The sequence below is a fragment of the Rattus norvegicus genome, chromosome 3 (genome assembly GCF_036323735.1).
Source record: "Rattus norvegicus strain BN/NHsdMcwi chromosome 3, GRCr8, whole genome shotgun sequence".
Lineage (NCBI taxonomy): Eukaryota > Metazoa > Chordata > Mammalia > Rodentia > Muridae > Rattus > Rattus norvegicus.
In genome coordinates, this window is record NC_086021.1 from 161,821,254 (window position 1) to 161,848,953 (window position 27,700).

The 27,700-nt window shown below is 51.6% G+C and overlaps 1 protein-coding gene and 1 long non-coding RNA gene across 4 annotated transcripts; one reads left to right on the top strand and one right to left on the bottom strand.

Annotated features, from left to right (window-relative positions):
* Positions 1–1,129: 1,129 nt before the first annotated feature.
* LOC102553350 (uncharacterized) lies at positions 1,130–15,217 on the bottom strand. The gene is made up of 3 exons (XR_352737.4): positions 15,079–15,217; positions 14,085–14,189; positions 1,130–2,402 (listed from the first exon to the last, which is right to left on the bottom strand). It is a non-coding gene; the product is annotated as an uncharacterized LOC102553350 (long non-coding RNA).
* Positions 15,218–15,451: 234 nt separating this feature from the next.
* Mylk2 (myosin light chain kinase 2) lies at positions 15,452–27,356 on the top strand. Of its 3 annotated transcripts, none has more exons than XR_005501754.2 (13): positions 15,452–15,585; positions 15,689–15,788; positions 16,256–16,727; positions 17,382–17,671; positions 19,048–19,153; positions 19,551–19,644; positions 21,758–21,867; positions 21,950–22,091; positions 23,768–23,838; positions 23,943–24,071; positions 24,428–24,521; positions 24,635–24,787; positions 24,894–25,026. XR_005501754.2 is itself a non-coding variant. In NM_057209.2 (13 exons), the coding sequence occupies exons 2-13, from the start codon at positions 15,737–15,739 to the stop codon at positions 26,491–26,493; spliced, it is 1,833 nt and encodes a 610-aa protein (NP_476557.2). In that variant the 5' UTR covers positions 15,514–15,585; positions 15,689–15,736; the 3' UTR covers positions 26,494–27,356. The 3 variants fall into 3 exon arrangements, 1 of the variants encoding a protein (NP_476557.2); NM_057209.2 differs by lacking the exon at positions 24,428–24,521 and adding an exon at positions 26,413–27,356 and having other exon boundaries at positions 15,514–15,585; XR_005501755.2 differs by lacking the exon at positions 24,894–25,026 and having other exon boundaries at positions 24,454–24,521; positions 24,635–24,694.
* Positions 27,357–27,700: the final 344 nt, after the last annotated feature.

Below are 27,700 nucleotides of genomic sequence, written 5' to 3' on the forward strand. Positions count from 1 at the left end.
CCCACGAGTACTATAGCTCACGGCTATTGCCTACCTTCTCTCTAGCTCTTGCTGTCCTAGAACTTGATTCTAGACCTAGAATGGGCTAGCCTTGAGTGATTTTTTTTTTTTTTACCTGCATGTATGCACATGGAATTCTTGCATATGCTGAGCCAGTAGATGTCTGTGGAATGTGTCCAATGCTCTGGAATTGGAGTTTCAGACAGTTGTGTTGGGGAACCCTGCTGCTAACCATTCTGAAATTACCAGAAAGCCCCGACTAAGCTGGGTGCAAAATGGTGGACTACCTTTGTCAGCAAGGCTTCCTCCTTTCTACCTGGGGGAGCCCAGACCCCACACTGCCTACCTGCAGAATATCACCTAACCTTGGTTAGATTACAGGCCTAACTTCCTTTCTACCAATACGAACCTGTTCAGTTAGCCCCTGAGATCCTTGGAATGCCTCCTCGTGCTAATGAGACATCTCGGTACCTTTGCTCACCCTGGATAGTCCTACCCCCTCCCCTCACAATATAACACCTGATTCAACCCAAATAAATTTGATCTGTCTTCCCAATGCTGATCCCAGAATGTCCATTTCAGGCCAACAACTGAGGGAGACTGGAGGATCAAAGCTGTGAGATACCATGCACGTCCCAGGAACTAATCCTGGGTCCTCTGCAAGAGGTGTTCATTCATTGTGTGGCCAGGATAGTCCTCAATGTTGTATGTGACATTAAGCCTATTTGTATATTTGGTTTTTGTCTATGCAGTGACCACTTTTAGAATCTATTTCTTACAATGCTCTGTAAATTCAGTGGGGGTGACAAAGCCAGACATTGTTTCTTACAGTCTGATGTGTGATCTTGGTCCTCCTGGAGACCCACAAAGCAGTCAAGCTTAAAATTTCACTCTGGCAATTTGTGTCGTGTCTCCCCTCCCAACCCCCATCCACAGACAGGATTTCTCTGTGCAGCCCTGACTGCCCTGGAACTGTAGAGCACCTCCCCTACTTGTCGACTTTAGATATCTTCGTGCAGCGTCATCATCTGTTAGCTGTTTTATTTCACAAAAACACAGTGCTGCACACATGTGCACTGCTTGGCACTGTCCCACCCTCTGCAACGCCAGTGAGAACAAAAGCAACAGAAACACTTGTTTGTATTTAATCAGGAAGACAGATTATGGGCGCCTGCGTGTTGTGGTTGCTACTTAATCCTGCTCAAATCAACCTGGCTGTGGCAGTGCGCATGCACACACACACACACACACACACACACACACACACACACGCACGCACGCACGCACGCACGCAACCTTTTGTTTTAATGGGCCACTCCTAAACCTCCATGCGGTTAACACACTTTCCCCTCCGATATCCCCAACTCAATTAACTTATTAAAATCTATATTCCATCCTGGCTTCCCTAGACCCAGTGGGGTCCCTGGGGCCTCTCTTTCCCACCTCTTACATGTTGGCTGTCTGTCTGTCCTGCACTTCTCAGGCCTGCTCTTTCACCTTTCCCGCCAAGGTGGTTGTCAATCTTCCTTCCCCTTGCTAGAGAATTCTGAAGCCCCGCCTCTTTCTCCCTGCCCAGCCATTCATCGGCCATTAGCACCTTTATTTACCAATCAAAACCAACTGGGGCAGGGACCCTCAGCGCCTTACATGCGAATTCCTGTGCAATGTTGGGAACCCAGTAATAAATACAGTGTTAAGCAAATCCATGTACTTGCTGTCACATTTCTGAAGAGCCGTCACCTGGGGATTCCGAAGAGGAGCTGTCCAGGAAGGAACTGACTTGCAGCTTGGGCTTGAGTTTGTCGAGGAGATAGTAAGCACAGCTGGATTCTGAGTGCTTTTGTTTAATGTTCAGTGTGGGCCCCTGAGAGACCAAAGGATCCCCTGAGCTGGAGTTGCAGTTCGGCATCCATGGCGTGGGTCTGTTGCCAGATCAGTATGTGTGCCTAACCAGAGCCATCTCTCCAGCCCCTCCGAATGTACTTTCTTGCCAAGAGTTTGGATATGGAGCGTAAGAAACAAAACAAAAAACAGGACCCATCCTTGGGGTACAGATTTGGTTGTCCGTTCTTGGAGCTCTCATTTTTTTCTGGTCACTTGATGTCTTCTCTCCCCATGTCCTGATCCTTCTCCAAGCTTGCCCTCTGTATGTCTCCGCTGCTGTGCCAGCTGCTCACCTCTGGAGCTGGGGATACCTGGCCGTTGCTGGGGTGACCTGGTTGATCATGGGGATATAACTTTGTGCAAGGGCCGAGTGGGACAGAGTATGGTAATCTCTGTTGCCTTCCCCCCGGGGGGGGGGTTAAGGAAGGTGGAGAGGCCATGGCCATCTTGTTTCCTTATTCCTTCAGTCTGTGTCCTTGAGAGTTTCGGTTTCCCACACAGGTAACTTGGACGTTTTTCTGAAGAAAGAACATGCCTGAGTTAAAATTTTGTACATTTTAAGCTGGGCTTGGTGGTGCATACCTTTAATCCCAGCACTCAGGTAGAGGCAGGTAGATCTCCGAGTTTAAGGCCAAAGCAAGATTCTGTTTCAAGAAAATAAATAAATCAACAGATGATGAATCTCTGCGTTTGGACATTTTATACATGGAACTACTTTCCCCAGAATTCTAGTTTTGTAAATAACGCGGTCATTTTAGGTGTTATGTATATGAGTGTAGGTGCCTGTGTAGGCCAGCGGAGTCAGATCCCTGTGGGAACTGGAGTCACAGGTGGGTGCTGGGAACCACTCAGGTCCTCTGCCAGAGCAGCCTACACCGCCCTACACTGAGCCTCAGCCCCCGCCCCCGCCCCCGGCTTTCATCTTTCATTAGTTTCCATTTAAACCGACATTTCCTAAAATAAATTTGAAAAGAGTTTACTGGATTTTTACTAAGAAATCCGGCTAACATTTTGCCGGGCAATTTTGTAAAATCCCCAACATTTGATGTGCAGATTGCTGAAGTTACCACAATTTAGAGCCCATCTCGAGACGGTTCTCACTGGTGTGGCTTCCTGCTGCCTCTTTCTATACTGAGGTCGCTGTCAAGATTCCTTCGCCCATCCTTTGCTTTTCTGGAGTTTGGCTACCATGTTGGCTGCTGTTTCCTTACATAGGTCCCTTCCCATGGAGTTTCTGTCACTGGGAAGTAGAGCTGAGGGGCTGGCAGACTGGTTGGTATTGCTTGTTATAGCATTTCAGAGAGACCTGAATACAAACAGTTGTCTAGCAGGATGGGCTGGGACTCAGCTCACAGCTCAGTACCGTGGGGGGTGGGGGGCGCGCAACCTTGGCTGGAAGAGAACCTGTGATTTTTTTCAACACTGTTTACACAATAAGTGTGACAGTAAGTATACTATACTGCCCCTTGTCAGAGAAATAACATGCTACGTAGACCGCACGGCTGCCCTTTCTTCATCTCCTATTTTTCATCAGTAACCCATTATCTATCCTGTTTCGTTGAAAGGTTTTCGTATGTGCCCACATACATTTAGCCAGGAGGTCTAGGAATCCAACTTAGTCCCTTGTAGATGTGAGGCAAGTGCTCTACCACTGAGCTATCTCCTCAGCCCTCCTAAACGGCAACAGAAAAGGCCATGCTCTTGGAGGCACGTAGCAGAAAAAGAATTAAGTTCTAGCATACTGCACCGATTTTCATTTTTATTTTCAAAACAGGGTTTCTCTATGTGCCCCTGACTGTCCTGGAACTTTCTCTGTAGACTAGGCTGCCTCAAAGACTCATCTGCCTCTGCCTCTTGAGTGCTGGGATTAAAGACGTGCACCACCGCTTCCATTTTAAAAATTGTTTTTTGGGGTGGCTGGGGAGAGGGAACAACCTTATAGGAGAAGGGGGAGGGGGATAGGATAGGGGGCTTATGGATGGGAAACCAGGAAAGGGAATAACATTTGAAATGTAAATAAAAAATATCCAATAAAAGATAAGTTAAATAAAAAAATTAAAAAAAAATTTTTTTTACAAAGTTTGTACACGGCATGCATATGGTTCAAAGCCTCGAAGGTAGAAAGATGTCCCACCTGCTCAGTTGTCCTCCCTAGAGATGGCGTCACCAGTTTCTTGTATCCCAGTGCCCTGGCAGCCTCTGCACACATGTTCCCACCTCTGCCTTTATTTTGATACACAAGTCACATGACTCTTGCTCTTTTCAGTGTTTCGTGGCTTTGAATGATGGAAATCCTGCACTGTCTTGAGTATGTCCTGGCTTCCTGAGCATGGAGCCTCATGGGAATCTAGCAAGGTGGCAGTCGTGAAGCCCAGGGGCAGAGCAGCAGCTGGCCTTGGCTTGGCTGCTATTTATTAGCTGGAGGGCCTGCTTGAACCTCTGCTGTGTTTACTTAGCCAGAGCTCCCTACTGGCACGGCTGTTTTTGACCTCACCCTGTAGCTCAGGCTGGCCTTGAACTCATGATCCTCCTGCTTTATCCTTCCAAGTGCTAGGATTACATGTCCATACCTCTGGCCCGCCTCTAGCATCATTCTTTTCAATTTCGTAGAAGTCTCTGGGGGAAGTTTCTCAATGCTGACAGTAGCAGTTAAAAAAGCTGTGAGCCACGTGGCTAGGCTCCTATTTCCGAGGAGGCTGAGTTTCAGTCTGGTGGTGTGGATCGCTCGGAGCCGGTCAACATTTCTGAAGCCTGAGCCGCCATCTGCCTCACAGCCTGCTGGGATGCTCATTTTAGGCAACATATAAAGTTTCCTGGAGACAGGACAAACCTAGGCCTATGGGAAGAGCAGGAAGGTTAAAGTGTGTGGTGCTTTGAGCAGTGACGAAGGTGTAACCAGGGAGCCCACATGTTTGCTCCAAGGCCAAGAATTCCAGGACAATTTGTTACTAAGTTAAAGCCAGCAGTTGCTACAGAAAAGGTGGGCAGAGACATGGGCCTTGTGTTTCCACTGCCTTCTGATATACTCACTGTCTTGATGCTGTCAGGGGGGAGAGAGGAGGATGGTGAGCATTGCTGACGTCCCAAATGGCGCCGATGGCTTTTGCTCTTTACTGTCTTTCGTGACACAAGCTGAGCTCAGGCCAAGCTATGACTTGTGTGCTGTGGTCCTGGGATCCCCGAAAGCAGTGTGCGAAACTGTCGCTCACTTGGAGAAAGTGTGGTTGCAGTCAGGCAGGCTGGGGGGTGGGTTAGGTTTATCAGGAAAGATGCCAGCCTAGAGACATCAATGCTTGCCCTTCCCGGTATTCCCGGCCCCGGCACTGTGGGCAAGTGCCTGAACATGCCAAGAACCTTGGCCAAGGGCTCTTGCCCTGCTTGATTGGGCTTCGACAGTATTCTCGGGTCTTCTTTCAGGAGCAAAGGTCAGAGAAGGCAATCTCAGCATGGCAGACTATTAAACAATAAACGTGAGAAGCAGTTTGGAGGTTACACTGTTTGACAGTGTTTAGTGGTGAGGGGAGATGAGTCTCTAGGCAGGAGCCTAGACTCACTCTGTGCAGAAGCCATACAATATTGTCTTAATCGCCTCTCCTTACTGTATCTTCTTTAAATTATTATCTTCTTCCACTTGCCAGTCCTCCTCGTTAGTAAAATATAAGCTTAAAAAAAGGGGGGGGGGAGGGACAGAAATCCTCACAAGTAAATGAAATGACCTGGGAGGACGCCTCATTTGCAAGCCTGTGACCTGAGTTCAATCCCCATCAATCCCCAGAACCCATGTGATCCGAACCAAGTGCACTTGTGAGCTCTTGTCATCCTGGTGCTGAGGTGTGGGCAATCAGATTTCTGGGGCCAGCCTAGCCTACGAGGGGAGTTCTAGGTCAATGCGAGTCTCTGTCTCCAAAGTCAGTTAATTAATGTATGTGTGGGGCCGAGTGGGGAAAGGTGCTTTCTGCTAAGCCCTATGACCTGAGTGAAATTCCAGGAACCCTTATGGTAGAGAGAATGGATGTCCCCAATTATTCTCTGACCTCCACGCATAAGCGAAGGCACACATACATACACAGTAAGTAAATAAATGTAGTAGTATTTCCAAAGGGAAGGAAAAAAGAGACTAGGGGGCTGGAGAGATGGCTCAGTGGTTAAGAGCACTGGCTGCTCTTCCAGAGGTCCTGAGTTCAACTCTGTGTGGTGGCTCAGAACCACAGCAATGGGATCTAATGCCCCCTTCTGGTGTGTTTGGAAAATAAATCTTTAATTAAAAGAAGAAGAAGAAGAAGAAGAAGAAGAAGAAGAAGAAGAAGAAGAAGAAGAAGAAGAAGAAGAAGAAGAAGAAGAAGAAGAGGAAGAGGAAGAGGAAGAGGAAGAGGAAGAAGAGGAAGAAGAAGAAGAGTATAAAAGATTCTTTTAAAAAATAAAGAGTGTTCCTAGGAACAAGACCCAAGGTTGTCTCTGGCATTCACGTGCACACACATGCTCCCAAACACACACAAATGCACACACACAGGAACACAAGTTTCCCTAAACGCTACTACAGTCAGGGATAAGGGAAGACAGAGTTGGTAAGGTGCCTGCTCTCTAAGCATGGAGACCTGAATCTGCACTCCAACACCTATGGACAAAGCCAGACCCAGGAAGACCCGGAGCTCTGTGGAGCTCAGTCTGAGATCCTGTCTCAATAAGGTGAGGGGTGACTGAGTGTCTGACAGTGACTTCTGCCCTTCTCACACACATGCACCTGTATACCTGACGGACACAGACAAGCACATGCAACACACCGTCTGACCCACAAAAAAGCACGCACTTTTATTTGCATGTTATTCACGCTTGCAGAGCAGAAAGCCGCTTCGAGCTAACTTGGTGCCCACATTACTGACACCCATGGCCAGCAAAAACAAAACCTAAAAAAAAAAAAACCAAAATAAAAACCCAAAAAACGTATTGGCGCTTAGCCAAGCCTTGCTGGAACTAATTCTAGCTGTGTTGTTTAAAACCCAAGCTTGCAGCTACATTGTTACAGTGGACCTCTTGTCCCACTGCCTTCAGGTCAGATTTGAAAAGAAAAGGCCCTTGGTCTTTCTTACTCTGGGGGCTGCGATGTGAAAGCGTGGGAGTGGAGATCATAATCTCACTCCTGTAATTGACAATCGACCATCTTTAACACATCATGCCTCTTTTCAGAGTCTCAGTTTCCTCCTGTGAGGAAGGTTGAACCAGGACAATGCCTGAGGCTCCTTTCATCTTAAATACCTTCACAGTTTCCCCTAGGTGATTTCTTTAGACACTGCCATCCACTTTCATGCTTATGTTCTTCTAAGGCCTGCCGCACTGCACCGGGAGAGTGCCCCCAGCTCCCAGCCTGGTTTTTCCACATGCACTTCAATAAAGCACATCGGAGGCCAGTGTGCTGTCTAGTTGAGGACTGTCCAAGTGTTGTTCTTGAAGCGGAAATCTAGCCCAGATCACTCCAGGGGACTAATCCCTGAATAATGTTGTCCTCTGACACACACATATTTTCTGATGTTTCGCTTGACCTTGGAACTGGTTAAAGACTGCACAGAATGTCCAATTACTAACAGACTCCATAGGCCACCCCTGGCCCCATCCAAGATGCCCCCCCCCGAAGTGGTCCTTCTGTCATTGGAGGTGGTTTAGGATATTACAATAAAATTGACACCTCATCTTTCTCCTTTTTATTTCTTCCCACAGCCCTTCACTTCTATGGCATTGGTCACTAAGGGGACTAGTTGCTTTGCATCCTTGTCCAAAGTTCAGGAGGAACACGGGATAGTTAAATAAACCTGATATTAGGGAGGAGTTGGGAGTTGCTCCTCTGGCCTCATGGCCTCCTGCATGACATTTGACTTTTCTGGACTTCGAGCTCACTTTAGTTGCAGAGATGGGGGTAGAGATGTAGCTCAGTGGGTAAAGTGCTGACCTGGCATGCCCAGAGCCCTGGGTTCAATTCCCAGTCTCTGTGTTAAAACCAGCCATGATGGCAACTGCCTCTAATCCCAGCAGTGGGGACTAGGAGAGTGGGGAGCAGGAGAAGCAGAAGTTCAAGGTCATCTTTGGGCTATATCAAGTTTGGATTTAGCCTGCCAAGCTAAAGACTCTGCCTACAAAAGAAGACATGAGGAAGAGAAGGGTTGAAACAAATGGGTCTTTCCACCAGCTTGGTGAAGGGGAGGTTACTCCAGGTCTAAAAAATGACCTTGGGCACTGGGCTCGGGGCACCGATGGTGACTGCTAGCTTCTGCGATCAGGGCCACATGACCACATTTGAGCCACATATTCAGTTGTCAGTGGGTATGTGTCACCAGCCGTGGCCAGAAGCCCCTGCTGCTTATCCTTTGACCACCAGTCTGGCAGGACAGGCTCAGGGGCCCTTAGTTAACAGCCAGTGAAAAGAAGCTTTCTTTTGCAAGGGAGGAGGCTCATGGGAATTCACAAAAGCAAGAAGAGCTGGGCATGGGCTTTAGCTGAGCGGGTGGCAGTCTGTCCTGCTGGCTACGGGCTGCTGTCTTGGTGATGGGCTCCCTGAACTTGGTTTGGACTGTTCTCGGCTTCCTGGCCTTCGAGCATAGGCTTTTCCATCTTTCTTGAAGTTTGTAGTGAGGGGATGAGAGACCAGTGCAGGAAGGGGTCAGCTTGGCAGGATGGTGAGGTGAGTGTCAGTGTTTCTTTCCATGCACTGACACTGTTGTCTATTGCCACGAGCTTCCAGGCAAAGGGGGGGGGGGTTCAGCATCTTGGCCCGAGACCTTTCTCCACGAAGGCTCGGAGATCGAATCGCCCAGAGCTAGAAGTGCAAACTCTCCACCCTCATTGTGGGCCCGATGAATCAGACACCCTGGGGATGGGCCCAGGCAAATGTGTTTTCATGGGCCCTCTAAGGGAGAGTGTCTCATGCCTAAACAAGGGGACCACTGTGCCAGGGAAACGACCTGCTGCTCCTGACTCAGGTTCCCATAGAGCTGGCGCTACTCTCTCATGTGACCCTAAGTGCCCAGGCTAATCAGAAACAACCAGCTTGAGCGTGCTTTCCTTCCTACCCCGTGCCCTGGGGAGTTTCCCTCTCTGGCTGTTCCAGCTCCTGAGTTCCTTGAGTGGGTGTTTATCTCTTTGGTAAGACAGCAAGACTAGGAGAAAGATGGGGACAGATGCCTTTCCATGGATCCTTCCAATAAGTCACGTGACAGACCAGAGGATTTTTTTTTTCAATGCTGCTGAAAGTGACAAGGTCTGTCTACCCCCAAAGTTTCTTGGGGAGAGCCTGTGCATGGATGTGGGTTTTCTTCAGGGGCTCCTGGAGGGTAATGCCTGGGCCTCTGCTTCTGAGCTAGGGCTTCCCACACAGAACTCAACATTGTGTGTGTGTTGGGGGGCCTCCGGCTAAGCCTTTCACAGACAATGGGATAGATCCTTGCCCTTTTAAAACCTGTTGCCAGCGGAACAGGCATGCCCTCGATGTGGGCCATGGCCTGCTAGATGTGCAGGCTCCTGCCTGGGTTGTAGCAGCTGCTGGTCATCAAAGTCACAAGCTTCAGCAACCCTAAATGATTGCCAGAGTGGTCCAGGTGTCAGGTCAGCTATATCTAGGCGGAGCCTCCTCAGCCCCTGCCTCACTGTTGGCTTGGATACCCTTCATTGTCCCAGGCAGGGCCCCATCCACCCAGCAGCAATTTGGAGCTTGCCAGGCATCCCCTCATTCTTATGGTCACCCAGCTTAGTTAGCCAAGAGACCTGGAGATTTAAAAATAGCACAGAGGCAAGCCAAGGCCAGGAGCCGCCTGTCTACACAACAGGACAGAACACGCATTCCCCACTTCTTGAGCCATTTCCTGGGATCATGTGTTGAGAATAACTCCCAGAACAGGTTACTGACTCCTGGGTCTGAACTCTGCACAGTCCAGCACTCCAGGACCCATCTGTAATTCACTCTGTCGCTTTGCAGTCCATGCACTGTGCTCAAGCCTGCTCCGGGAACATTTCCTGTTCTTGGAACAGCTGCACCGGACTGGGGTACCCTCCTGCCACTTGATCCTATAGGGAGGTGTCCAGTGGCTGTGGGCAATTTTCAGATGACCTTGTTCCTCTGACGTCATTAGGCAGCTATTTTTAGCTTTGCTGTTTATGCTGCAGAAGTTAGGCTGGGGTGGGGGAAGGGGCAGAGGAGGGGCTGGGCTGCTTTCCCTTGTCCCAGAGCCATGCCAAAGAAGGAGCATTTATTCTTCCATATTAATAGAACTCCTACGGGGGCCACCAGTTGATGACAGTGTCTCAATATTCTTACTTTTTTTTGTTTGTTTGTTTGTTTGTTTGTTTGTGTTTTTAGATAAGGTCTCACCTCATATCCTACCTGCCTCCTCCACTTCCTTGGTGCTGGGATTAAAGGTTTGCACCACCACGTCTGGTTCTTATTTTCTTCACACAGGACTTTACTTTCCAGTGGCCATTGCTTCTGGCACAGAGTATAAATGAAGCCTGTAGGGTCCAGGGGGTGTTCAACTTAAAATTCTGGTTGTGCCTCTGAAGCCTCAGGTCTCTTTCTCCTCTGCCTCAGTTCCCTCTTAGAAAAGGGAGTAACTTTGGCATCTACTTGGTATGGTGAGAGCAGGTAATAAATCCTGGCTCTGGGACAGAGTCAGCACAGCGTGAATATCAGTGTCTGTCACCATCGACCACAGCAGCACCATGTACCACTTGGGACACAGGGTTGATGGCAATGCGGTTCTTAACGCCTGGGTGTGCAGGATCGGGAATGGCCGTACAGCCTCACAAATCAGAAGGAGCATCTGCCACGCACATCACTTCCTCCTACCCCTGGAGGGCTTTCAAGGCAAGGGAGAAGTGGTTTCTGTCCCAGGGAAGCCCCTGGCTGCACCTTAGACTCTTCTGGGGAGACGCCCCTTCCTTAGGCTCTGATCTAACATGCCTGAATTCAAGAGGGGCAGAGGCATCTCTCTCTCTCTCTCTCTCTCTCTCTCTCTCTCTCTCTCTCTCTCTCGCACGCACGCGCACACACACACACACACACACACACACACACACCCCAACAGGTGCTTCTGCGTGCACTGTTCTGGGCTAAGAGGCAAGGATGTTCATCCTCAGACGGTTCCTTTGGCTCTACTAATGAGACTTACCAGGACGCTGCCTGCCTCAGCTAGCCCTCTCTGGGGACTCGGGCTTTTCAGTCAGTGAGTGGTCTCTGGCCTGGCTGTCTTCCATCGTGGGTTTGCATATGAACCATCTGAAGTGCTGCTCAAAATGACAAAATTCCTAGCACCCCATCCCAAGCAGCCCTCATCTGAAACAAATCCCAGAAATTCAGTCGCTGAGAAAGCTGCTGAGAGCAGCATTTGACCACAGGCAAGACTTTCTGTGTGTTTCAGATCTCAGCGTCCCCCTTTCCATGCTCTGTGCATGTGTGTCTGTCCTGACATGGTTCACTTATTTATCTATCCAGTCATAGCTATAACGGATCATATAAGGAGCTAGAAAATCCAAACCAGCAAAGAGACACTTAAAATGTCCCCGTTGTTGTCACCTTACCAACCAACATCAGCAGCACCGATGGGGGGCTGTGGCAGGGACAGGGCTTTCTCCCAGGCCTGGGAAGGTCTGACAAGGCTCAAAGTGGGTGAGGGCAAGGAAAACAATGTGCTGATGACAGCCCCAGTGACTCTCAAAGAAGGCTTGGAGTGGAGGCCGAGGGAAAGGCCATTGCTCAACTGCCTGGATTTTCCATCACAGCGAAGAGGAGCGGGGAAGGGTCAGGCGGGGAATGTCTCCTCAAGCAGGTCCTTGTAAAGCCTCTTGGCCTGACTAGTTTCCTTTGGGGAGCCAAGAAGCAGTGCTGGGTAGAGTTAACCCCTGCATTTCCTGTGAGATTGCCTGGAGACGGGCAGGAGCGGGAGGCCGAGCTCCTGGAAGGCAGAGCTGCCCAGGGCAAGTGGCCTAAGGAGCCGTGAACTCTGGCTAGAGAGGCCTTCTCTCTGGCCTTGTTAAATCCAACAGGCATAATTGCATCCTGCTGACCTTAATTCCCCTGGCGGGTTTAATTGGGCCTGGCACTGCCCCACTTCCTGTTTTGGCCCTACAGAAGCAAAGGGCGTCTGCGCAGCTGGCACGGGGCAGGGGGGAACCCCTTCATGAGTTAGGTGGGCAAGGGTTCTGGCAGCCTGTTGCAGGGTTGAGGAAGTTTCCCTTCCCCGCCCCCTTCTTCCAAGACAGTGCTGAGAAGCCTGGGGACTCCCTGTGGAGCAGCTGACAGGACCAAGTCATCCAATACAGATCAGAACCACTCCAGCCTCCCATCCCAGCAGAAGGCACTTTTGGTAGAACAGGCAAAATAGCTGAGCTTTCTCTGCGCCGGTCACCACATTACCAAGTCCCTGGCCCTTTTGCTCTGTGACAAGTGCTCTACATACACAGGCTGGGTACAAATTCTCAGCCATGCTGGGTGCCCACAGGTCTCTAAACAATGAGTTTCCTTCTAGGAGCAAGTGGTCCTCCAGCAGAAGAGACCACTGGGACACATGTCATCCTCATAGCTGGTGGTCTCACCTCCATTGTAGCAGTCCTGACTCCTCGCCCTCTTACCCAAGAGTGCTGCTTCTAGATTAAAGGCACAATGTCCTGGGCTGGGGAGACCCACTCACCAGAGAGCATTGCACCAGAGACAGTCAGCTGTGAGGCAGTCGCTCTCCTGGTGGGCACTGTACAATACTGGTCCTACAAGCATGAGGGCCTGAGCTCCATCCTGGGTGCTCATATAAAAGCTTCGAGGGGCAGCACTTGAAATCCCAGCACTAGAGAGGCCAAGAGGTAGATCCACAGGGCCTAGCCGGCCCTGCTGAATTGGTGTGTTCTAGGTTCAGTGACAGACCCTGTCTAGCTTGTGCTCTACTGCTGTGATAAAACACCATGACCAAAAGCAACTCGGGGAGGAAGGGTTTATTTCTGCTTATAGTTGACAGTTCACCACACAGGGGAAGCAAGGAAGAAGCTCAAGGCAGGAAGCTGGAGGCAGGAACTGAATCTAAGACCGTGGAGGATGCTGCTTACTGGCTTGCTCCTCCTTACTTGCTCAGCCTGCTTTCTTATACAACCCAGGACCCAGGGATGGCACCGTCCACAGTGGGCTTCTGCACCAATCACTAATCAAGAAAATGTCCTATAGATTTGCTGTCCTATAGGCTTATAGGCTTGCTGATCTAGGCATTTTCTCAACCTAGGTTCCCTCTTCTAAGATGACCCTAGCTTTCATCAAGTTGACAAACAAGCAAACAAAACCCACACAGGTAAAGCAACCGAAGAAGATGCAGTGACATCGACCTCTGACCCCACTACCCACAATGCTCCTCAAGGGACTGGCCAACGTCGGCGAGAGTTCCTATTAATTATTTTTATGTGGGAATCCTAACAAGAACAGCAGATTAGAATAAAAATCTGTTATGACGAGAGCTGGCTCTGAGTCTGATCATTTTGATGCCACTCACGGGGCTGAGGAGGTTTGGGAAAAGCCATTTATCTCCCACCTTCTCCCTCCCCCACCTCAGTCTCTGCATCTTTAGCATGAGCAGCACTCAGCCTCTAGGGACTCTCATGTAGGTCCTGGGAGCTGGGTAAAGGAATCTCTTAGCATCATCAGACCTGGCTTTTAGTGGCCCCTCATTGAGTGCCTGACAGGAGACACATTGATAATCACAGAGGTAACCAGGGGATGTCTTCAAGGGCCACCACAGTAAAGCAATCCAGACTCTTAGCCAGCCTTGCTAGTCACTGGTCTATTATGGTAGGCACATGAGAGTTACCATGTATCCCTGCCTAGACTATGAATTCATCATGGGAGCAACCAAGGGGCATTGGGCATGAAGAGATATCTAACCTTTCAAGGTAAACCAAACCATGCTGGGGAAAGAGCCAAAGAGAGGGCCAGGGGTGTCTTTCTCACAGGTGAGGACAGGAGAGACATTTCAAGCTTCTGAAAGCCTTGGGGGAGAAGGACATGGCAGAAGGGTGTGAAGCTTCTAATCTGTATCTCTAGCTTCACCATTGAGAGCTTTAGCCTTCCTCACCTTCATCCAGAGAGTGGGGTGAGTGTGGTCCACGTCACCACAATGACAATACGCAGTGGAGAATTCAGACAATGCCAATGGAAAGTGCTTGGTGGCCCGGACTCCCTTCCTTACCTTAGGTGAGGTTAGGTTCACACCCAGACCAGCCCCTCATGGGTAAGGGCTCCACAGACATTGCTTAATTTTGCTTCCTGGAAGAGGAATGTTGCCTGCTGAACCCTGAAGAAGAGGAACAGTGAACAGGATCAGCCCAGAGAGGAGACCGAACCAGGGATGGGGGAGGGGCTCGGACTTTCATTTTTGTTAGCTTGTGTCAAGCGCCTTCCATGTCTGCTGGCTTTCAGAGAAACCGTGCATTCTAAAATTCAATATATTCTCACCGCTCAAAGGAAACAGTAAAAGAACCGAAGAGGTGACATTTGTCATCTCAGCGCTCTGGAGGCTGATGAGGGAGGATGGAGAGCCTAGGCTACTGTGGATCATATAGCGAGACCCTGTCTCAACACCAAAAATAAAATTAAAACAAGATAAGAAGCTTTGACGCCCCATTTCCAGCCAAGTTCTTGACAAAGACGTGTGCACAAGTCACAGACCCTCCGTGCTATTTCACACCGATTTTCCCCTTGGGAGGCTACTTCCTATCGGTCCCTTAGCAGCTTCCTAGTCCCTTTCACAGCTCCTCGTTTCCCCCACCTTAGAGGTTCCTGCCTGCCTCTGCAGGGCAATGACCAGCAGTGGTGAGCCACTGGAAGGTTTGCCTCAGTTGGGATCTGAACCCAGAAAGCTACCCCATGACCTCGGCCTTGGCCAGTGCTCAAGCTTCCTTCCAGAAAAATGTGGGCTGCCAGCCCCTGGGCAGTGGGGAGGACCCTACAGCATGGTCCTCCCTACCCCATCTCAGCCTGAACACCTTGAGCTCGGGTCCCCATCCCTAAAGAGACTTCCCATCAACCTCTTCTTGGGGAGGGTCATCTTATATTTCCACTGGCCTCCCTCCGCTGCCCAGCCAAGCCTCCATGGCCCCAAAGAATCCAAGAAAAGAAAGTTTTCCCTAGGGGAGGAAAATCAGACCTGTTGACAGTGAAGTGATCCTGGCATGATTTCTTACCCAGAGATGGTCTGAGTAGATCCGGATACCTGGGGCACAGGGCTGGGCACTGGGATCACGGCGGTTCTCCCCAAGCTCCTAGAAACCCAGAGAGGTATGGCATAGAGGTGGGCAGAGCCATTCCTGGGCCTGGGCATAGTCTTGCCCTTCAGCCTGCCCAAAGGCCCCTCTTCTTGAAGCCCCTTCCCGTATCATGGCCATAGCCTGCTCCCAGGGCCCAGATGCCCCCTCCCTTTTTCTTCCTAATGGTTCCAACGCCATTCTACCCCATGTCAGGCCGTGGGAAGAATGCCGTGTCCTCTGAACGGGGGCCAAGAGTGACAGGTGGTGGCAACCCGCACTGCATGGCCCCTGGTGTCAAAGATCCTCCTCTTAGTCTCCGCCTCCACTGCCCACGCCCCTGCCTCCGCCTCTGCCCACCATGCCCAATCCCTTACAACCACCCCAGGATTTCGCCTGACTAGCTGCAGCAGACTGCCGGCCACCAGGTTGCCCCTCTCCATTCAGGTACATCTCTCCTTCTCAGTTGGCTGGCCTTGGCCTTCTCTCTCCACAGCTGGAAAAGCGGGGGCATCTGAAAATCCGATACACTTCGCTCCTCTTTCTGCAGCTAGAAAGACTTGAGTTAGACAAGCAGAAGCACACGCCTACCTACCTCATGGCTACAGAAAACGGAGCAGTTGAGCTGGGAACCCAGAGTCTGTCAACAGGTGCCAAGCCCGGGGCAGGAGATAGGAGGGAGGAGCTTCAGAAGGGATGTTTCTGAAGCCAGGGTTAGGCAGGCTTCTCACAGGGAAGTCCGTGCCCAAGGTTCTCTGCTTGGTGCAGGAGGGATTTGGGAATGGGGATAATCTGTGGGTGGAGCTGGGCCGGGTCCAGCACCTGCATGAAGCCTTTGCTGGAGGGGAGATGGGACACCTCAGTCAATGCCTGTTGGGGGTTCACTTTAAAACTAGAACGCAAGGACTGTCGGGAGGCCAGCAAAGCCTATCCAGAGGGGGAGAAGCTGGTGCAGAGCCCCCAAGCTCCAAACAAGACTGTCACCAAGCGGCTCCAGAGACTTGGAGGGACAGGCTTTGAGGGGTTGTTCCTGAGTGGGGACCCAGAGCAGGTCTCTGCCCCGCTTGGCAGGGGAAGAAAGGCAGGGATGCTGATGGATTTCCCCCGTCCTTTGCAGAACAAACACCTAAAGACGCAGCAGGTGATGGATCTCCAGCTTCAGAGAAAGAACCCAGCCTCCCAGACACAGAGAAAGACCTGGGCCCCACTAACACGAAGAAAGACCCTGGCGCGCCGGATCCAAAGAAAAATCCAGATCCACCCTCCCTGAAGAAAACTCCCGAAGCCCCTGGTCCAGAGAAAAAGGGTGACTCGGCCCCAGCTTCAGCCAGCAACCAGGGCCCTTCAGGAGAGGGTGATGGAGGTGGGGGCCCTGCTGAAGGCGGTACGGGGCCTCCTGCAGTCTTGCCCCAGCCCACTGCCACAGCTGATGCCAGCATCCAGAAGCTGGACGCCACGCAAGCGCCCTCGGGCAACCAGGAATCTGGAGAGGCCAAGGCAGGCAAGAAGGCAGCAGAATGCCGAGAAGCAGGACGAAGGGGCTCACCCGCCTTTCTTCACAGCCCTAGCTGCCCCGCGATCATCTCCTGGTGAATGGCCCTGCTTGGGGAGGGGGAAGTCTCATGGCTCCTTTTTCCAGACTTAACCTCCCTCGCTTTGAGTACTGGATATTATCAGATCTTGTGCTGGGGAGGGTAGTTCTGGTTCAGGAACCCACACAACCACCCTATCTCTGAAGAAATGATATTACCTTCATTCAGAGAACAGAATGTCGGACAGAGGATGTCACCAAAGACTGGCTACATGCCCCACCCTCCACTAGGCTTCTGGGTGTTTGTTTCACGAGTGGTAAGCTGGAGTGTAGCCTTCTTAATTTAATACAAAAAGACGACAAACAATTCATTCATAAGCTGGTGCAACCAGTTAGGCACAACTGGACACTCAGGATCTGCAGACGACAGGGACACTTCTCACACCAGTCACAGTAACACATTACTGGCAACACTTCTCATGACAGTCACAGTAATGCACTACTGGCAGTTACATGGTAACATTGTATTTATTTATTTTTTCTATGAATCAGGAGCCTTATAGCTTTCCTTATTAGCCACATACTAGCAGCCAGGTTCTGTCAATAGGTCTTCCCTGGGTTGAGAATTGGCCCTTAATGTGGACAAAACAGATGGCAAGTTTGGTCTGGAAGCCTCGAACCTGCTTGAGGTGTCTCACTTCTTACCTTCTAGTTCTGAGAAGACACTGGCCATGAAGCCCTTAAGCGAGACAACAGAGCTCATCTTTGCAGGGGTGTCTGAAACCCCTGATCCCCAAGATCCTGGTCCAGCTAAGGCAGAAGGAGGGACGAACACGCTGGCAGAGCGGAAAGAAGAGGCAGAGGCAGGCCAGGCTGAGCAGGCTAAGGTGCAAGGGGACACCTCCCAGAGGATCGGGTTCCAGGCTGTTCCCTCAGAGAGAGCAGAGGTGGGGCAGGCCCTCTGTCTCACGGCCAAGGAGGAAGACTGCTTCCAAATTCTGGGTAGGTAGGGGCAGACTGGGGTTAGAGTGTCCCGGGGATGGGGGAGGGAAGGGATGGAGTAGTCCCAGTCCTTTCTTATGCAGGGACCTAAATTACCCTGATCCACACCTCCCCCAGGCTCCCTGATGCAAATGTCACAGGGCACCAGGTAGTATTTCTTTCCGATAGAGACGGGGAAGGGAAACAAAATGTCCAAAAATGATGAAGACCGTTTGACTCAAAACCCCCACTTTTGACTTTCTTCTACTTTGGTTAAGAAGAAAATCACACAGATAAGTGTAACAACGAAAACTTTCTGCAAAGTGGAGTTGGGGCTCTCTGTCTGAGGAAAGGTTCCAATGTCAGTTGCTTTGAAAAGAACTGGTGGAGGGCAGCGCGTCAGGGAGCCATAGCTGCACAGGTGTTTGTGTGAGGGACCAGTTGCGAGGGAAGCTGGGGCAGCACTCTACAAGAACTGGGAGAAAGCCCTGGGGCGGTGGGAGAGCAAGCTTGAACAGCAGGAGGAGTGAGGGGATCCCAGCACGGGTGCAATTGGGCTGGGGGTAGGGTGACATAGGGTCAGGAGAGCCCAGAGTGTCCTGATACCCCCTCCTCCAGGCTGAGGTGCCCTGGGAGACCAGCCAGTCTGCCTGGCTCGCGGCAGAGTGCCACTCAGACAGGGTGGGAGGACCTGGCGGCTGGGCGGTGGCCAGGGGCCCTGCCTCCTGCCCCCGCGGCTCCAGAGACCTCCGCCCTGCCCAGAGATCACATCCTTGGCATGACAGGACCTGAACCACCTCCAAGGGCCGTCTGATTTATCACCAGAGTGGCTTCCCTGCCGCCTCTATTTTTAAAGGTTTCCATTCCGATGAGTCAGCCCGCTGGCCTTCGGAGCCCGCTGTGCTCATGATGCCCACTAGGTGGCGGTGTCCCACTATCGAACTGCTGTGTCCCTGGGCGCCTCACCGCGGTGTGTAATCAGGTGGCCGGCAAGTGTCTCCACCCACACGGTCATTCAGACACAGCAGTCCCACTGTCTGGGATTCCACTTCACAGCTGCTGTATGGGCTTGTTCGGGGGTGTGGCTGTTTTTAATTGAAACAGCCTCCCTCCTCCCTATAGCTTGTATCTAAGTCCTGTCAGCTGGTTAGTTGTCTTACCATTCTTCAGAGACCCTGAATCCCCATTGTTGGAGACAGATGTCCAAGGTCATTTTGGGTGTATAAGGCTGAACTCCAATTGGGTGGGTCTGATAATCCTGTTCTGACCAGATGTTCCCCAGGCGTCACTTTGTGAACTCAATATTTCTTGGGGGGTGGGGCAGATCAGGAAGGAGGCAGTGATGTTAAAGACATTTCCCAGAAGTCCTCACTAACAGCTCAACTCTGTCTTCTTAGATGATTGTCCGCCACCCCCAGCCCCCTTCCCACACAGGATCGTGGAGCTGAGGACCGGAAATGTCAACAGTGAATTCAGCATGAACTCAAAGGAGGCATTGGGAGGGTGAGATAGCGAACCAAGCTTGGAACCACTTATGGGGGAGCATCCAGCCCCTGTGGCCCAGACACACCCCGTAGGACATGGTCCACATACTTGTGCTTGCTTCTCTGTGCTCACACATGTTATCCATCAGGTCTCCCAATGTGCAGTGACCACGGTCACTTTCTGGATAAGCCTTTGGCCATTCCTAGTCTGTTCCTCTCTGCCCCATGCTCTCCAGCCATCATTTTGGTAGAGTAGCCTTTGCTTCAGGAGGGAGTAAGGTCTGGTGGGACGAGTGCTCCTATTTTTCAGAGGAGCAGCCAGAGTCACCACCCGGCCTGTGTCAGGAGAAGGGAGCACAGGCCTTTGGTGACCCCTGGGTGTTGGAAGTAGCCTCACTTCCGGCCTTTCATTCTAGTGGCAAGTTTGGAGCTGTGTGCACCTGCACGGAGAGATCCACAGGCCTCAAGCTGGCAGCCAAGGTCATCAAGAAACAGACCCCCAAGGACAAGGTAGTAGGGGAATGCTGGCCCTGCAGCAGAGAGATATTCTCGGAGTGGACATCTCTTATCTCTTGTCAGTGCTAGGCTGGGACCCTGGTGTGAAAAGCTTGTGCCACACAGAGAGAAGGATGGACAAACAGCCTGTTACAGGAGCCTGGTGTCCCTAACATAAACCACACATCCAATTTCTCAGGGGACTCTCCCTTCTAGGCCCCCTGTGCAGCTCAGAGGCACCGGGGAACATGGCTGCTAGCTCCGAGCCTAGCTGGGAGGGATGAGTTTTCTGTGTGGCTCTACCCAGCTCCTGTGTGTGGATTTTTGACTTATTTATTTGATTGACGGACTGAGAAAGGGCTTGTGCGTCCCAGAGTGTCCTTGAACTCACTTTGTCCCCCCCCCCCCCCCCCCCCGGAGCTGAGGGCCAAACCCAGGGCCTTGCGCTTGCTAAATCCCCAACCCCTTGAACTCACTTTGAGGCAGAGGGTAACCCTGAACTCCAGATTCTCCTGCTTCTGCTTCTTGTGTGTTGGGATTGCAGGAGTTTTCCACTGCACCCAGTGGTTCTGGGAATTGAACCCAGGACCTCTTGCACCCCAGGCAAGGACTCTGCCAGCTGAGCTACACTCCCAGCCCCAGATCTGTACTTTTGACTGTTCTTCCCTGGTCTGTACCACCAGATCTGGTTCAGAACGAATGCTCAGAGTCCTGTGATAATTCACATAACCAGACGCTGCGTGAGTTAACTGGAGCCAGCTGTTGGTTAATTGATCACTGAGCATTTTTTTTTTTCTTTGCCTTCCACCATCCCAGGTGCCAGAGGGATGTCACAGGACAGGACTGAAAAAGTCCCCAACCTCGTGGGAGCAGCACATCAGAGTATAGGGACAGATAGATGACGAAACAAAGAGCATGACACCAGGTGTTGAGAGGTGCCATGAAGAAAGAGAAGCAGGACAGGGGCGGGGAGTTTGGTCAGAGGGACCATGTTAGATATGGGCCTCTCTGGGGAAGCGGTAGGCAAAGTGTGAGCTGGATGAAGGGCAAAGAGATGCAGCTAGACGGTCTCACACTGATGCCTAGAGTTTAACAGCCGCCCTGGGGATGTGGGCACAAGGAGAGACCTGATGAGCGTTACATGTCAATGACATGGTGTAAATATTCCTACCATAGCTTACATCAGCCCACCAATGAGACTGTTGATCTGCACACTTTCTGAAAGTTAAAAGTGACAGTTGTTTAGCGTAGAAAGGGCGTAACGGGTGGCTGGGTTTCTTTTTTTCTTTTTCTTTTTTTAAGAATTATTTATTTATTTTATATATAGGACTACACTGTAGCTGTCTTCAGATACACCAGAAGAGGGCATCAGATCTCATTACAGATGGTTGTAAGCCACCATGTGGTTGCTGGGAATTGAACTCAGGACCTCTGGAAGAGCAGTCAGTGCTCTTAACCACTGAGCCATCTCTCCAGCCCATGGCTGGGTTTCTAATGCAGCTTAGGTGGAACTGTGACAAAGGCCTTAGTGATGGACTGTCAGTGGGCATACAGAGACGATTGCTCCTAGCTCTTTGTCCCTAATGCTTGGGTGAAGGCTTGTGTCTCTTTCTTTTCCTTGATGACTGTAGGCAAGTCAATCATAGAGAAGGGTGGTACCAAGGACTTACTTAGCATACGATAACATTTGGGGTTTCCTTAGATCCCCCAAAGGGAAATGGCAAAGATAGCTGCTCTGTATTTGAGAATCAACCCCATTGGGGGTGGGGGTTGGACAGGGTCTTATAGTGTGATCTAGGCGGGTCTTGAACTCTTGACCCTCCTGCCTGTGCCTCCTGAATTTCGGGATTAAGAGCATGTGCTCCCCGTTTGCCTAGGAAGCGCAAGGCCCTGGGTTTGGTCCCCAGCTCCAAAAAAAAAAAAGAACCAAAAAAAAAAAAAAAAGAGCATGTGCTCCCACATTTGGCTTTGGAATGGCGCCCACCTGCCTACGACATAGTTATAGCTCTTTTCTAGGTGCTCAGGGTGAGGTTATAGGGAGAGAGCGATGGAAGCAAGGAGGCAGGTGGGAGGAGCTTGGAGTGGGTGTTGGTACCCAGTGGATCCTCTTGATATCCTCGCTCCTCAGGAAATGGTGTTGCTGGAGATCGAGGTCATGAACCAGCTGAACCACCGCAATTTGATCCAGCTGTACTCAGCCATTGAGACCTCTCACGAGATCATCCTGTTCATGGAGTAGTGAGTGTCCACTGTGGGAGTTGGGTCTGGGTGGCAGGGCTAGCAGCCCAGAGCCCGTCTGTAGTGGGGTCTGTGTACACAGCATTGAGGGCGGCGAGCTCTTTGAGAGGATCGTGGATGAGGACTACCAACTGACGGAAGTGGATACCATGGTGTTCGTCAGGCAGATCTGCGACGGGATCCTCTTCATGCACAAGATGAGGGTCCTGCACTTGGACCTCAAGGTACTGGGCTGGGGCCTCCTGAAGTTGTTGACACAGACTCATTTCTCTCTAGCATCCCTTATTCCTCCCTCTCAGCCGGTTCAGAGTGTATCCTGAGTGCTGGCTAAGTGCAAGGGACAGAGAGGGGAGGGTGGGGGTGGAGAGAGGCAGGCCTCAGTCTCAGCTTCCTTGGAGCTTACAGTCCAGTGTTTGGTGCCCTCCAGCTGCTGGTATTGCACAACATCAATCTCCACGTTGGCCCGAGACAGGTACACTGGGTATTTACTCGGAACGAGAACCTAGAGGGTCCACTTCATATCAGTGAGTGTTCTGGGACACCGCCATGGAGCCCACTGAGAAGCCTCATACCAGTGCATGGGAGGCAGGCACTAATGATGAACTCTACAAGGGACTTTCATGTCCTGAACTGACAAAGTCCCTTGCACACAGCTGGTTAAGGACGGCCAATAGATTTTACACTCACCTCCATCTGTGCCGGTGACTGCTGGGAGCTTAGAAACCTGCCTAGGGCTTAGAATCTGAAGAGGGGACCACAAGTCACCCGGTGTCTCCTGTCCCCATAGCAGATGTCCGTGAGTATTAAGCTGGAGTGTTAACAAGCTCCATCAGCACAGAGCGGGTATCCACGTCTGTTCATTCATTTAACACACAGTGACCAAGTCCCTGCTACAGGAAGGAGCGCTCCTAGTGTGGGACTAGGATGAACAAACATGTTCCCTGTCTGTTTTACAACGTCCGAATAAATGAAATTCGTTTAAAAAAGGGTTGGGAAAGGCACAAGCGAGCATCCAGGACACGCAGAGGGAGAAGATGGGGAAATAGACAGTTGTCACCAGTGGAGACAGAGCAGTGGATGGGACATCCAACGGCTTCTGGCTTTGCTCAGTGTCATGTCCTGAGAGGGCGTGACAGTCTCCCAGTGGCTTCTGCAGGTACCTAGGAAGACAAACACAGGAGGAGAGAGATGGTTTTCATGGAACCTAGGTGGAGCAGGGGCCGTAGAAGGCCAAGGTAGGAATCAAGAAGAGAGCTTGTGGGAACGAGAGGCGTGTGCTTTGGAAAATAGGAGTTACCTGGATGGAGGTGCATGGAGAGCGGGCTAGGAAAAAGAGTGATTCCTGAGTTATAGGGACAGATGGAGGTTCTTCTAGGAACTAGGACAGCTGGATGGCTCCCTGGGGGAACATCAGAGGTCCCTTGTGAAGGCTGATTTTCATGGGGAACAGAGTAGGTCCCCTAATTGAAACACAAGGTCCTGAGAGAAAGAACTCTGCCTCCAAGCGTGTGACTTTCAAAGAAGAATTTGCAGGTTTGAGGCAGGTACCGCCCGCTGAGAGCAGCAGAGAGCTGTTGGAGGCCTCCTTGTTATGTTACCCACTCAGGCCAAGGCCCTCCAGTTCCCGATAGCAGCCCTGCCTGGCCTCCAGCCAGGGCACACTGCCTATCAGCATACCTCAGTTTCTCCACCCTCCGCAGGACTGAGAGGAGAGAGATCCCACCTGAGCCTACTGGGTAGTCTTGCTCCTTCTGAGAGCATGCAGGCATGGTGGCTCTCTGAGTACTACCTAAGGATCTCCTCCCACGTGTGGGACCCCCGCAAGGGACCAGGGTGGAGCTAGGGCGGTGGAAGGAGGGTGAGCTGGGTCAGAGGCTAACCCGCCCATCCTTCTCTTCAGCCAGAGAACATCCTGTGTGTGAATACCACCGGGCACTTGGTGAAGATAATTGACTTCGGCCTGGCAAGGAGGTACCAGTGGGGTGTGAGGAGGGTGGGGCCTGTGGTGGGATGGAGAAGGGGGGAGGATGTCTCTGGTGGCCACTGGGCACCTGAGCTCTCAACCTCACGTCCAGGTATAACCCCAATGAGAAGCTGAAGGTGAATTTTGGGACCCCGGAGTTCCTGTCACCAGAGGTGGTGAACTATGACCAGATCTCTGACAAGACGGACATGTGGAGTCTTGGGGTGATCACCTACATGCTGTGAGCCCTGGGGAAGGTGGTGGCTGCAGTCAGCAGGGGTGCAGGGATGGGTAGAAGAGGACAAGACTGGCCTTAGGGTTCTGCTGAGGTGGTCCTACCTTCCTGATCCTTCAGCCTGGGTGCATTTATTTTGGGTGAATGCTAGGGAGAACCAGAAGTGGGGGGACTTTGTACCCATTTTATATATGAAACAACTAAGGTCCCCTAAAAGCACAACATCCCACCCTAGGGAAGATTCTGGATAGCAGATCCCCATGCTCTGGGTGGGGACAGAGGGACAGTGGATTTCTCTTTTGCGTGTGCTCACTTTGTGTTTCACACTTGCTGTTCCTCATCTTCACTGCAACCCTGGGAAGCTGGGGTGACTATGCCCATTTTACAGATGAGAAGAGTGAGGCTCAGAGAGGGGAAGTGACTTGCCCAAAGTCACCCAGCCAGATTCAAACCCAGGTCTGTCCCACTCTGGAAGCCCGGGGTCTTTCCAACACATGCTGCCTCCTAGGCTCTGGCCCACCCTCAGCGGCTGCCACCTCACTCTCTTGTGCCACTCTCCTCTCCTCTAGACTGAGTGGCCTCTCTCCCTTCCTGGGCGACGATGACACGGAGACCCTAAACAACGTCCTGTCTGCCAACTGGTACTTTGATGAGGAGACTTTTGAAGCTGTGTCAGACGAGGCCAAAGACTTCGTTTCCAATCTTATCACGAAGGACCAGAGGTGAGACTTGCCAGGGCTGGGGACCCTGTATGCTCTAGGACAGAGGCATGCCCGGGTCAAGTGGACCTGGCATGGGCCTGCCCTCACCACAGTGCCCTCTCCACAGTGCCAGAATGAGTGCTGAGCAGTGCCTCGCCCACCCCTGGCTCAACAACCTGGCAGAAAAAGCCAAGCGCTGCAACCGTCGTCTCAAGTCCCAGATCCTGCTTAAGAAATACCTCATGAAGAGGCGCTGGAAGGTAGGAGAGCCGGGACAGAAACTGAGGGTCTGAGAGGCGGGAAAGCCCCGTTGCCAGCTCGAGCCCTACCAGCTATGCCTTGGCAATCTCTGTTGACAGAGCCTGGCCTTGTCTGGGAAACATGGGCTTTTCTCTGGGTCCTGGGCTAGCTCCCATTCTGAACTGGAGTTGTTCGCCCAACCTGCCTGCCAGGGGAGGATCATTAATCTAGGACTCAGGCTCGGGGGAGCACCTCCGACTCCATCACGACTCTCCTCCTTCATTTCCCAAATACTTAATGAACAGCTGTTACTTCTAAACTCCCCTCTGCTACGGCAGAGACAGGAGGCGGGAATCTGGGTCGTGTGGACTTAGCTTTCAGTGAAGGGTAGAGAGTTCTTAAGAGGACGGGTCGGAGTGCCAGGGGTCGGGTTACACCTTCAAACAGGGTGTGTGTGTGGGGGGAGCAGTGAGGATGAACAGGTGAATCAAGACCGCAAGGAGAGAGGGGGCAGGAGGAGAGGGAGTGTGAAGCCTCGTGGCAGAGCCCCGAGGTCGAGTGTGAGCCACAGGCAGCAGGATGTATGGCTGGGATAGACTGCGAGAGGTCGGAGTGGAACAGGAGACAGGCTATAGAGCAGCGGTTCTCAGTCTCCTGATGCTGCCACCCTTTGATACAGTTCCTCGTGCTGTGGTGAACCCCAACTTACTTTGGTTGTCACTTCCTAATTGTAGTTTTGCTACTGCTGTGAATCATAATGTAAATATCTAAAATCCAGAATGATCATAGGTAACCCCTGTGAAAGGGTCATTAGACCCCCCAAAGGGGTCCCAACCCACAGGACCCCTGTTGAGGGACTCATGGATTGGGATGAGGGGCTTCCTTTGCTTGGGCCAAACGGTGTCATGGCACCTTTTATAGCTGGGATGGTACTCTGTCTCTCCTGGCCTCCGACTCTCCTTTAACGACAGGGCGATCTTTGAAAAGTCTTCTAGATTTTTTACTTTACATTTACTTATCATTTATTTATCGTGTGTATACAGAAGGCACAGAGGACAAACTCATGCTGTGGCCTAGAGGTCAGAGGACAGCTTTAAGAATCAATTCTGTCGGGGTTGGGGATTTAGCTCAGTGGTAGAGCGCTTGCCTAGCAAGCTCAAGGCCCTGGGTTCGGACCCCAGCTCCGAAAAAAAGAATTGGAAAAAAAAAAAAAAGAATCAATTCTGTCCTTCTACCATGTGGCTCCCATGGGTTGAACTCTGGCTTGGCTGTAAGCACCTTTGTCTGCTAAGCCTCCTCTCAGGCCAGAAGGGGGAACTTTTGAAGGGGCCTTGAAAGGCCACTTGACTATCCCCCAGGTTATCTCCTACCAGAGTACTGACCAGGATTCCTCTTTTGTCCCTTAGAAAAACTTCATTGCTGTCAGCGCAGCCAATCGCTTCAAGAAGATCAGTAGCTCGGGGGCACTGATGGCTTTGGGGGTCTGAACCCCAGGAGCGGCTAAAGCCTGGATGCAGCTGCGCAGTGGTCAAGGCTGAAACCACACAGCTCAGAAGGCCAGAGAGAGCCGGCCAGATCTCTAGAGCAGGCTGGTCAGGACAAAGCTGCACCAGGCCCAGAGGCTTGGGGCTCCGCAGGTCCTTAGGCTTACCGCTTCCCCTACGTGAACATGGAGTGTGGCCTGGAATCCATCTTGCTACCGCCTCCTCAGCAGGGCTGTGGCCTGTCAGCCCCACCCAGACTCCAAGGACAGCCAGGCCATTCCCTAGTCTCTCCCTAGCTTGCCCCTTTGAACTGCTGCCCCGTAGCCTTTTTTTTGCCCCACCTGGGGCACTCTTGCCTGGAGCGGGATGGCCGGGGGTCCAGCAGGTGGGCTGCTGTAGTGGTGGTGGTGGATGGGAAGATTCTAGGAGGGTAAGAATGCAGTCCAGCTGCCAGGGGAGACAGAGCAGGCTTTGTGTGAGAGGACCTCCATGCCCTGCCTCACACTCCCAACAGATACAGCCTTGCACACACCATCTGGCCTCCTGGCTCCCCACCTTCTGTTTTTGTGACCACCAACACATAGGAACTTTGTGAGAGAAAGCCAGCCCAGGCCTGGAGAGGTGGTGGTGGTAGCGGAGAGAAGTCTGGGAGGCCTGAGACCACCCCCCTAAGTTTACTTGAGGACCGAGTCTTCCCATCCTGGCTACTCTGTACCCATCCCAGGGGCATCTGAAACCCCAAATAACAGGATGAACTGGCCACAAGGAGTATGAAGCCGTCGGGCAGACCCCAACCTGCTCTCAGCTTGTGCCTTATAAATAAACACACAGGTTGGAGGCAGCCTCCTTCCCTCTGCGCATGCACACACTCGTGTGAGATTACTGCATTAGTTGCGCACCTACTATGTGCCAGGCACCGAGTCTTCACATCTGCACATAGTGTGGTGTTCACGGATGTAGGCTCAGGAGCCAGACTTCCAAACATGAGTTGTGTTCAGGTGGCTTCCTCACTGTGCCTCAGTTTCTTCTCCTAGGAGGGGGATGATGTCACGAGAGTCAAAGTGTGCAGGGTGGCCCATGCTGAACTCTGGCCGTGGGTTCAACATGGATTAGTTCCTTATTCTTCAGAGGACAGGGAGGAGGTAGATATGATTTGTATCTCACAGAGGGAAACTGAGTCAGGGGGTGAGACAGAGGTAAGACTGCGTCA

Bases quoted from the DNA above. Each gene is read 5' to 3' on its own strand.
- Mylk2 (NM_057209.2), top strand. From the start codon at position 15,737: ATGGCTACAGAAAACGGAGCAGTTGAGCTGGGAACCCAGAGTCTGTCA. The intron at 19,154-19,550 runs GTGAGATAGCGA...CTTTCATTCTAG, and splicing joins TCAAAGGAGGCATTGGGAGG to TGGCAAGTTTGGAGCTGTGT. The intron at 24,072-24,634 runs GTGAGCCCTGGG...CCTCTCCTCTAG, and splicing joins GGGGTGATCACCTACATGCT to ACTGAGTGGCCTCTCTCCCT.